At 36.3% G+C, this 10,978-nt stretch overlaps 1 protein-coding gene across 3 annotated transcripts in view; it reads right to left on the bottom strand.

The window, feature by feature from the left end:
• Positions 1-3,219: 3,219 nt before the first annotated feature.
• zmynd8 (zinc finger, MYND-type containing 8) overlaps positions 3,220-10,978 on the bottom strand; it is a 33,649-nt gene continuing 25,890 nt past the window's right edge. For all 3 annotated transcript variants that reach the window (XM_051122778.1, XM_051122780.1, XM_051122779.1), the window contains exons 15-20: positions 8,008-8,505; positions 7,719-7,915; positions 6,758-6,838; positions 6,102-6,180; positions 4,522-4,761; positions 3,220-4,307 (exon numbers count right to left, since the gene is read on the bottom strand). In XM_051122778.1, the coding sequence (XP_050978735.1) occupies positions 4,141-4,307; positions 4,522-4,761; positions 6,102-6,180; positions 6,758-6,838; positions 7,719-7,915; positions 8,008-8,505 (1,262 nt within the window). In that variant the 3' untranslated portion in view covers positions 3,220-4,140. The remainder of the gene's footprint in view (positions 4,308-4,521; positions 4,762-6,101; positions 6,181-6,757; positions 6,839-7,718; positions 7,916-8,007; positions 8,506-10,978) is intronic.

The following is a 10,978-nucleotide window of genomic DNA, read 5'->3' as shown; positions in this document are numbered from 1 at the left end:
AGTTACCAGATCGGGGTGTTTTTAGACCATGCTATCTGATTGGTTGACGTCATAGTGATGTAGGTTTAGGGGTGGGGTTAGGTAAGGGGGATCATTTTGATTGCATGATTTAGAAAAACATACCTTTGCGAACTAGTCCTAGGTTTTTCGCCCGATTGTAACTAAAACAGTGCGGGAAAATTCTCAGCGAGTGAATATCAATAATGATCAAAAAATGTGAACTTTCGACTCCGAAAATGTTTTAAAGGGGCGGGGCTGCATTTACTAACATGGCTGTAACTCTTGAACTTTTAAAGATATCTTTACCAAACTCACAACAGCTATGTAAGCTGAATCTCAGGTCATGGGAAAAAAGTCGCAGAGTTTGGCCACTTGGTGGCGCTATAAGATGGGAAAAAACAGCCATAACTACGCAATGTTTGTCCTATCGATGTGAAAAGTGCACGGTTTTGGTCTAAAGTGCCACAAGCGTCTATAAGGACATTTGCATGTCTCAAAAAAAATGGCCGCCATAGGCTGATGAAATTTAAGCACCTATTAGACAAGCTTAACAGATGTCGATTGGAACGAAACTTGGTGGGCCTGTTCGACTCATGGCCCTAAAGGTCTGTACAAAATTTGAAAAAAATCGGCCAAAGGGGAGGGCTTTATTGCATTTTTCAACGGTGTAAACAATTGTATATTGTGCGGTTTTTCACACAGACGCACGATATTCATATCATACGACAGACCTCCTATTTCCAAACAGCTTTGCCTAGAATCACTGCTGTTGATCAAACCGTTTGTTAAATGACTGAGAAAATGTATTGAACTTTTGACTTTCCGTTGCAAAGGGACGCCAAAACATTCTAAAGGGGCAGGGCTGCATTTACTAAAATGACTATAACTTTTGAACTTTTGAAGATATCTTCGCCAAACTCACTAGTATGTAAGAGCTGAAGTCAGTCAAGTGAAAAAAGTCACAGAGCATGGCGAGAATAAAACATAAAAACAGCTGCAACCATTTGTCCTATCAATGTGAAAAATAGGTACACACAGTCTTGGTCCAAAGTGCCACAAGCATCTATAACAGGGGTGCTTAACCCTGTTCCTGGAGATCTACCTTCCTGTAGAGTTCAGCTCCAACCCTGCTCAAACACACCCGAAGCAGCTAATTAGGATCTGAAGGAGCACTTAATAATTACAGACAGGTGTGTTTGATCAGGGTTGGAAGTTTAGTTCTAGGTAGGAAGGTAGATCTCCAGGAACATGGTTGGGCACCCCTGATCTATAAGTACATTTGCGCGTTTAAAAAAACATGGCCGCCATAGGCTAATGAACTTTGAGCACATATTAAGCCGGGCCCACACTACAGGATTTTTAAAATCCTAACCGATTATGAAATCTGGTTGCAGCGCACACATAAGGAGAATCTTTGCAGAGTATCTTCCCTGAAATCTTAAACATGCACACACTACAAGATTTGAAATTTGTGGTGCATCACACACTACAAGATATTATTAAGATTATCATGATGGAGGGAGCGCCTCAAATGATCTTATGCAACAGATGGTCATTTCAGCAGCTAATGTTTACAAATATTAGTTAGCGTGTTAGCAGCTTTATACACCGGTTCAAAACTGAGACGATTTCACTCCAGAGCTTTCCTTGCTCCATGCGGTTGTGGTGTGTTTTCAATATATTATACAGACAGTGTTACTACAAAAACATTAGAAGCAGTTTCCTCCACTATCCAATGGACCATACAGCAGTAGTTTCTTTGCGGTCGCGCATTGGCTATTGTGAAAGTGCTGACGTAATCATAGCCTTGATCATGCCGATTTAAAAATCCTGAATATCAAACATGTTTGATATGATCTGGGCAGCAAAGAGCAGATCGGGAGGTGCAAGATTCGATCTGTGAACGTCTCACATTACCAGATAATCCGTGCCGAACATTGGGACCGATCGAGGTGTTCCACAAGATTTTTTTCTCCGATTCTCGAGAGGGGAAAATCGGGGCAAAATCGGGTTAAAAATCCTGTAGTGTAAGCCCGGCTTTAACGGAGGTCAATCGGAATGAAACTCGGGCCTGTTCGGCTACTCTGGGACAATATGGTATTTTTCAAGGGCGTAAACAATGGTATATTGCACAGTTTTGTACACATATGCATGATATTCATATCATACAATTGACCTCCTCTGTCTGAACAACTTTGCCTCTAGAACCACTGCTGTCAATCAAACAGTTTTTTTAAATTAATGAGAAATGTAAAAAAAAACTACTTTTGGGAACTAGTCCTAGGTTTTTCCACTCAGTCTGGGAAAAAAAACACTGCAGTTCAATTCTCTGGACTCTCTAGGTCAATAATTATCAAAAAAAAAGTTGAAATCTACCCTTTGAGAAGCTATCACGGGGTCGTTTAGAAAAGAAGCCTGTCCAAATATACCCAAAAGCCTATAAATCCTAAATGAAAGCTCAAAACTTAATGAAACTAGGTGAGTATATGTGACAGATGATTCTGAACAAGCATGCAACATTTTATTGAAATTCGACCATAGGTGGTGCTATAACAGTCATTAATCTTAAAAATAATCATATTTCTTTGGTAAATTACCTGGATTTGCCAAAAATCATTGATTTAGGTGGTTACAGCTATGTTTACGTAATTTATTATGTGCTTATATGCCTCAAGAGCTTGAACCCTGGTAACTGCTGCTTGCCGCTATATTCATAAAACCTTTTTTTCTACTGTTAAAGAATGACTCTAATGTGAAACATTTTCATCAGGTGATCTCTTTAATACACTTGCACCATACAAAAACTATTAAATTACAATTTAGACCACCAGATCTTTATTTATATACAATATGTAAACATCGATCTGTTCTTCTTTTCACTGACAGCCTTTCTTGACCGCTCTCCTTTTTCCTTTGTATATGGTTTTGGAATAACTTGTATGCAATATTAACAACATAACATACAGGAATGTTTCTGTTTGTGGTTCATAGTTGCAGTATCTTATGGGTTAATAAGAATTTGTTCATCAAACACTGAGAATACAGCATCGAAATGAAGACGTTATATAACAAAAACAGCATTAACAGCACTTCCTTAATCACCTGAACTGGTGTGAAGTTACAGTCCTGTTAACTAGGATATTAAAATAATGTAAAAATAATACATTTTGCCAATGTTCAAATGAATCAGGTACTTTGAAAACATAAATTACTCGTCTTAAAGTAATTATCATCTTGAAGGCAAAAAATTCTTTGACACCAATTTAGACAATCTTCTGTCATTCGTCAATGACCTAACACTAGCTTTCAAATGTAATGTAAACTTAAAAAAAGAGAACCATGAAATCCTACTGATGTAACAATAGGTGAAACAGAAAAAACTGAAGGCATTTAGGATCAAATAAACAGAGCCTCTGATTTATAATTCTCAGTCTTAACTAGTGATAATACAGTTTTACAACATGTATAACCATCTCTTTTCACGCAATCAAACAAGATAGTGATAAAGTAGTCATATTTTGTGAAACAGTGTTTAAACTCGTCTTATGTATGGAGAAGATATAATGTAGTCTCTCAAGTTTTATAAATCCAAATGTTCTTTTGATAAAATAGCATAAATAATCCAAGAAATACAGCACAATACTCTTCCTGAAATACTAAAAATAAAAATAACCACATTTTGTATTAGTTTTTGGAACTGGAAATAAATAAAAAAAACATTTCACTGTAACCTCTTTTAAAAATGAGTGCCGTGACTCATCTTTGAAAGGGTACCAGCACATCAGGCTTTCTGAACATTATAAATATACTTTTGGCAACATTAAAAAAAGATGAGCTCAAATAAAAGTTATCAGACGCCACGTACCCACAAGAAAAATAAATAAACTGGTCTTTTTTGTTTAGAATTGAACCCAACTGAGAAGCGGACAAACCCTCTCAATCCTGCAACAGGAAATGTTTGGGTGGTCTGTGTCTTAGATTTGAAACATTCAAACATTGTCATAACATAAAAAACACTAAAGCACAGTCAGGCAAGACGAACATTAGTTAAAAGAATTTTTGTAGTGAAGAATTTGACAACATCTATATACAACTGTACAGACATAAGTGCTGATGTAGTGTGTGTTTTGTACATGTGAGCTAGGACATAGTGACAGTGACATTGTCCTTGGCTTTGTCTGCTTCACTGTCTTTGTCTGCAGGTGTAGCAGATACAGTCTCTCTAGGTGAGTTGTTCGGCTGTCCGGGGGCTTTGGGAGTAACATCTGAGCTGCCTTCTGACTCTGGTTCCTGCTGTGATGATGTTGCTGGAATGCACAAAATCATTTCATACTCTTATTAATAAGACAAGTCATTTTAAACACATTTACAACTGATTTAAACATTGATAAGATTTTTTGAGCATACTAGAATGATTTCTGAACGATCGTGTTACACTGAAGACTGAAGTAATGACTGGAGACAAAATTAAAAATGAAAATATTTATCCATTCCAAGTCTTATTCTTATTCTATGTCTTACCAGACTGTGTGCATGATTTCATGTGTTCAGGCCAGTGTGCTTGTTGACAGGGATAGTCGCAGTAGCTGGTGTTCCAGCAGCAGTAGAAAATGGCCTCCTTTCTGCAGTTTGCACACCACTGCTTCTTTTTCGTTTCATCCACGGCCTGCTGTTTCTCCACCTCCATCTGTTTCTTGACCTCTGTCACGATTCGTTCTCGCTCCTGCTCAAGACTTTGCCTCATCTCCGCCATGGTTAGCTCTGAGAATATCACATTTACCAAATGTGGACAAACAAATATGCATTTAGGATGAATTACTGATCCATGTTGGTACCATATCAGAAGGGCCTTATGAAATCTGTTTTATTTTTTCTCAAACTGCATTTTATTTTTTCCCAAGTTAGTTTTTCTGGATTCTGGATATTTGGTCCCATTTCATATTAGGTGGCCTTATCTACTATGTGTGTATTGTGTTCATTTTGTATTGCAAAACACTTTTGCTGCTATCGAGGTGGGATATGGGTGAGGTTAGGGACAGGTGTGGTGGTATGGGTAGGTTTAAGGGTGAGTTAAGTAGTAAATGATGGGTCAACAGTGTAACTATAAATGTTATTACAGAAATGAATGACATGTAATTACTTGCAGGTGTTTTTAAAACATAAGCACAATGTGAAAACATATGTACATTGTATCAAATGATTAATTTAGTTAAAGAAGTCCACTTCCAAGATTATTTTCTCGTAAAGAAATTATGTTTTTTGAAGAAAACATTTCAGGATTTTTCTCCATATGATGGTCTGTTATGGTTCCCCCGATTTTGAACTTCCAAAATGCAGTTTAAATGGGGGCTTCAAACAATCCCAAATGCGGTTGTAAACTTACTCTGCCTGGACTGTTTTTTTCCGGTTCATGACAGTTAGGGTATGTTGAAAAATTCCCATCTCATCTTCTCCCTCAACTTCAAAATGGTCCTATATCGTTGTTTTACCTTTTTTGTTAAGGGTGTTTGATCTTCTTTGCACGTTCACTTTGCAAAGACTGGGTCAGTACTTCTGCAGCGATGTAGGATGATTTTGAAGTTTTGAGTTTTTCGACATACCCTAACTGTCTTGAACCAGAATACACAGAGTTCAGGCAGAGCAAGACAAGACGAGCGTTTGAGATTAAAAAACATATCAATTTTCTTTCTTTTTTTTTTTTTTTTTTGGGAAAATAACCAAATCGTTTTGCTAGATAAGACCATTCTTCCTCGGCTGGGTTTACAGCCGCATTTGGGATCATTACAAACTGAATTTGAACTGGATTTTGGAGTTCAAACTTGGGGAAAAATCCTGAAATGTTTTCCTCAAAAAACATAATTGCTTTACGACTGAAAAAAGAAAGACATGAACATCTTGGATGACAAGGGGATGAGTACATTATCTGTACATTTTTGTTCTGGAAAACCTTTTTTGTCCTTTAATGGTCAATATTACAGATTTTGAATTTATTGCTTTAGGCAGACAATGGAAAATGTCTTGTACGTGCTCTTCCCATGCATTCTCCTGTCATTATTAGTGCATTCCTACATTAAATAAACTATTATCAGAAAATCACATACCTAAATTGTGCTTCATCTCTGATAATTCTTGTTGATGTAGCCACTGCAGTTTTTCGATTTCAATTCGCAACCGTCTAATCTGTAACAGGATAACAATAGCTTTTTTAGTTCTATTTTCAAGCTGTTAAGTAACTCACCGACAGTTATTTAGTCTTCTCCAGATTTACTTAAAGGGATAGTTCATCCAAAAATAAAAATTACCCTATGATTTACTCACTCTCAAGCTATTATATATGTATATTAATTTCTTCTGTCAGATGAATACAATCAGAGTTACATGAAAACAATGTCCTGACTATTCTAAGCTTTATAATGGCAGTAAATGAGTGTTGATATTTTGAAGCCCAGAAAAGTTTTAAATAAGAATTTTTTTTCGTACACAAATGCATCAGTTCACTTCAGAAGGCCTTTATTAACCCTCTGGACCTGTGTGGAGTACTTTTTATGATGGATGGATGCACTTTATTGGCCTTTAAAACTTTAACACTCATTCACTGCCATTATAAAGCTTGGAAGAGCCAGGAAATTCTTTAATATAACTCGAACTGCATTCGTCTGAAAGAAGAAAGTCATATACACCTAGGATGGCGTGAGGGTGTATAAATCATGGGGTAATTTTCATTTTTAGGTGAACTATCCCTTTAACATATACAAACCTCTGCTATTGTGTTTCCCGACGTGCTTTTGGAAAGGTCATTATATATCTCAGTCATCGTCCCTTTAATTGCATCCATGATCTGGTAATAGTTTAAAAACACAATTAGTTCATCAAACACATCAGTAATTACATTAATAGAACAATTAAAGGAGAAGTCCACTTCCACAACAACAATTTACAGATAATGTACTTCCTTGTCATCCAAGATGTTCATGTCTTTCTTTCTTCAGTCGTAAAGAAATTTCATTTCAGGATTATTCTCCATATAACGGACTCCTATGGTGCCCCAAGTTTGAACTTCCAAAATGCAGTTTAAATGCAGCTTCAGTAACTTCCAGCAGAGGAAGAAGGGTCTTATCTAACAAAACGACTGGTTATTTTCATTACAAAAAAAAAAAACAATTTAAATGCTTTTTAATCTCAAACGCTCATCTTGTCTTTCTCTCCCTTAACTCTGTGTATTCTGACTCAAGACAGTTAGGGTATGTAAAAAAAACTCCCAGTCTTTGCAAAGTGAACATGCAAAGAAGATCAAACACCCTTAACAAAAAAGGTAAAACAGCGATATAGGACGATTTTGAAGTTGAGGGAGAACATGAGATGGGAGTTTTTCAACATACCCTAACTGTCATGAACAGGAACAAAACAGAGGTCGGGAAGAGGAAGACAAGACAAGTCGCTAGACAAGACCATTCTTCCTCGGCTGGGATCGTTTGAAGCTGCATTTAAACTGCATTTTGGAAGTTCAAACTCGGGGCACCATATCAGTCCATTATATGAAGAAAAATCCTGAAATGTTTCCTCAAAAAACACAATTTCTTTACGACTGAAGAAAGAAAGACATGAACATCTTGGATGACAAGGGGGTGAGTACATTATCTGTAAATTGTTGTTCTGGAAGTGGACTTCTCCTGTAAATTGGTTTTCATCTTGGTTTTCATTTCTTTTAGCAATCTTACTTTATTAGTGTACTTCGCTATATCAGCTGCTACATCTGCAGATGTGGTGGGGATCTGGAAGTCTCCAGATGTGGATGTTGATGATGATGAAGAGGTGACGGTGGGTCCTGCCATCATGGTGGCCGATACCGGTGTGCTGGTCACCAGCGTGACGGCAGAGGTGGATGTGGTGTGTGGTGAGTCTTTCTGTTGCACGGCTGGATAAACGGCACACCGAACAATTATTTCAAACTTTTGACTGGTTATGTACATTTGACATTCATAGTATTAATTCACATGGAGTGCATACTTTTTACAGCCTGCCGTGTTTGGTATCTAGTGCTGGATGAAGGCTGCTGTCCCGACGAGGATGAGGAGACCTGCGCTTGCTGCTGCGGCTGCTGGCTGCGCTGCACCTGCGTTAACACCTGCGCTTGTGTGGCTGGTTGCGTTTGGCCCTGCTGCTGCCTGTGCACCTTCTGCATGTGCCACTTTTGAGAGGACGTCTGAAACTTGGTGGTGGGGTTCCACACGACGGCCTGCTGCACCACAGGTACGGTCTCTCTGGGTAGTAAAGGTCGTTGTTTCTTTACTGTGCTGGTGGAGATGGGTGAAGAACTGTTGGCGGTGGAGGGAGTGGTGATGGGAAGGGTGGAGGAGGTCAAAGTGGTCGGAGCTGCTGTGAATGGTATTACATTAAGAGGGACGGCCATCGGGGACTGAGATGGGTCTTTAATAGTCGGGGAGGAGGAAAGGGCCATTGAGTTCTGAGGCTGAGTAAGACCGCTTGAAATCGGAGTGGATTTACCTGGAATAAAAGAACATCATGAGGGAATGAGACAGGGTTGTTACAGGGAACTAAAACTGAAACCGTAAAAACACATTTCTGTTACTTAAATTAAATTTGAACTAAAATTAAACTACAAAATAATAATAAAAAAATATTTAGTTTACTATTGGGAAAAAAAGCTATATAAAAATAATTCTAATTCAATATAAAAAAATAAATCTAATTTAAGATATTAATTGATACACTACCAGTCAAAAGTATTTGAACAGTAAGAGTTTTAATGTTTTTTAAAGAAGTTCCTTATTTGATCCAAAGTACAGGAAAAACAGTAAAATTCTGAAATATTTTTACTGTTTAAAATAACTGCTTTCTGTTTAAATATATTTGAAAATGTTATTTATTCCTGTGATTTCAAAGCTGAATTTTTAGCATCATTACTCCAGTCACATGATCTTTCAGAAAATCATTCTAATATTCTGATTTGCTACTCAAAAACATAGAATTATTATTATTATTATGTTGAAAATAGCCGAGTAGAATTTCTTCAGGTTTCTTTGATGAATAAAAAAAAGCAGCATTTATCTGGAATAGAAATCGTTTGTAACATTATAAATGTCTTTATCATCACTTTTGATCAATTTAAAGCATCCTTGCTAAATAAAAGTATTAGTTTCTATCATTTCTTTGCAAAAAATAAAAAAATTAAAAATTGACTGACTCCAAGCTTTTGAATTGTATAGTGTATAATGTTACAAAAGCTTTTTATTTCAGATAAATGCTGATCTTTGGATCTTTCTATTCATCAAAGGATCCTGAAAAAATGTACTTAACTATTTTAAATGTTGATGATGATGACAATAATAATAGTAATAAAAATAAATATTTCTTGAACATTAGAATGATTTCTGAAGGATCATGTGACACATGACACATTTTAAATTATATTCAAATAGAACGCAGTTATTTTAAATATTTTTACTATTTCAAAATTTTACCGTTTTTGCTGTTAAAAACGTTAAAAATCTTACTGTTCAAAAACCCTTGACTGGTAGTGTATTAAAAAACAAAACAATAAAAAAGTGAAAAATACACAATAAAATGACTAAAACTTTAATTCAAAATATTAATAAAACTATTATAATAGCTCATTAAATAATCTCCGGCATGATAATTCCCTTAACCAATTTATCTTGTATTCTAACTAGGGCAATAATATAAAGAGGAAAGCATTAAATAACATTCCTCCTTGTTAATCAAAACACGACATTTGTTAGTTTATTGTTTTCAAGTTTTGTCTAGTTAAACCTTAGAATGGTTCAAAATTCCAGTAAATAATTTAAAAAATGCACTCAATCAGTTTTATGTTGATAAATATGTCAGTCATCTTAAACTTGATAAATACATGGGCATGAAATTATGATTTAAGATGAAGTTAGCCTATTTTACAGTCTTACCTGTATATTATCTTTGAACATTCCTACGAAGTACTGTAAAATTACTCTAATATTATACAGTATTAGAATAACATTAACAACGAAGTCGTCTGAGGTGATTTTTAATTTCAACACCTCGATAATTGAGACACAAGATGGCGCCAGTTGCGTTTGTATGAAATTCTGCTGCGTGACAAAGAGCGTTGATGACAACATCAGGCAAGCTGAAACGTGCCATTATAAAATTTTGAAGTCAGCGATCATTTAATTATCCTGTATGTGAAAATGACCGTTAATAATGGGGCTACTAGTAGTAGCTAGTAGTACTATTCAGCAAGTCATGTGATCACGTGGCAATCAGCATGAAGCAACCCAGATCCATTTTGCAGGGCTAAAATGGGGCTTCATTAAGTTGGCTTGAGAAAGTCAACTTACTGATCTACTATTTTAAGATTCTTCTTCTTCTTCTTTTTTTCTTCTGAGCCAAATTTTAGTATCTATCTCCTCCTAGAGCTTTCAAGCTAGAACCACCAAACTCGGCCCAGACCTTCAGACTGGTCTGACTCTGTGTGCTGTATCTTTTCTAACTGATCCGGCTTACGGTTTTCATAAACCAGACTTTCAAACCACCAAAAATCCCACAGACTTACATTGACGGAATGTTCAAATGAGCAACACTATTCAAACTCCAACTGACAAAATTCAAATCTAAACTCCCAGAATCCCTTGAGACTCAATCAAGCTTCCCTTCTTTGTACTATTTCTAATCCATTTCTAATCTATCTAGCTATCTAAATCATGCTAGCAACATGCTAGTAATTTGCTAATCGTGTTATCAGCATGCTAATTGTGTTAGCAAAATGCTTATCATGTTAGCAACATGCTAGTAACATGCTAATCATGTTAGCAACATGCTAGTAACTTGTTAATCATGCTAGCAACATGCTAGTAACATGCTAATCATGTTAACAACATGCTAGTAACTTGGTAACAAGGCTAGCAACATGCTAGTTACATGTTAATCATACTGGAAGCATGCTAACAACAGGCTAGTAACA

This window comes from Labeo rohita, chromosome 11, assembly GCF_022985175.1.
Source record: "Labeo rohita strain BAU-BD-2019 chromosome 11, IGBB_LRoh.1.0, whole genome shotgun sequence".
In the NCBI taxonomy this organism is placed as follows: domain Eukaryota; kingdom Metazoa; phylum Chordata; class Actinopteri; order Cypriniformes; family Cyprinidae; genus Labeo; species Labeo rohita.
Note: the sequence above shows the minus strand (reverse complement) of the source record. Positions and strands in the feature narration are given on the sequence as shown.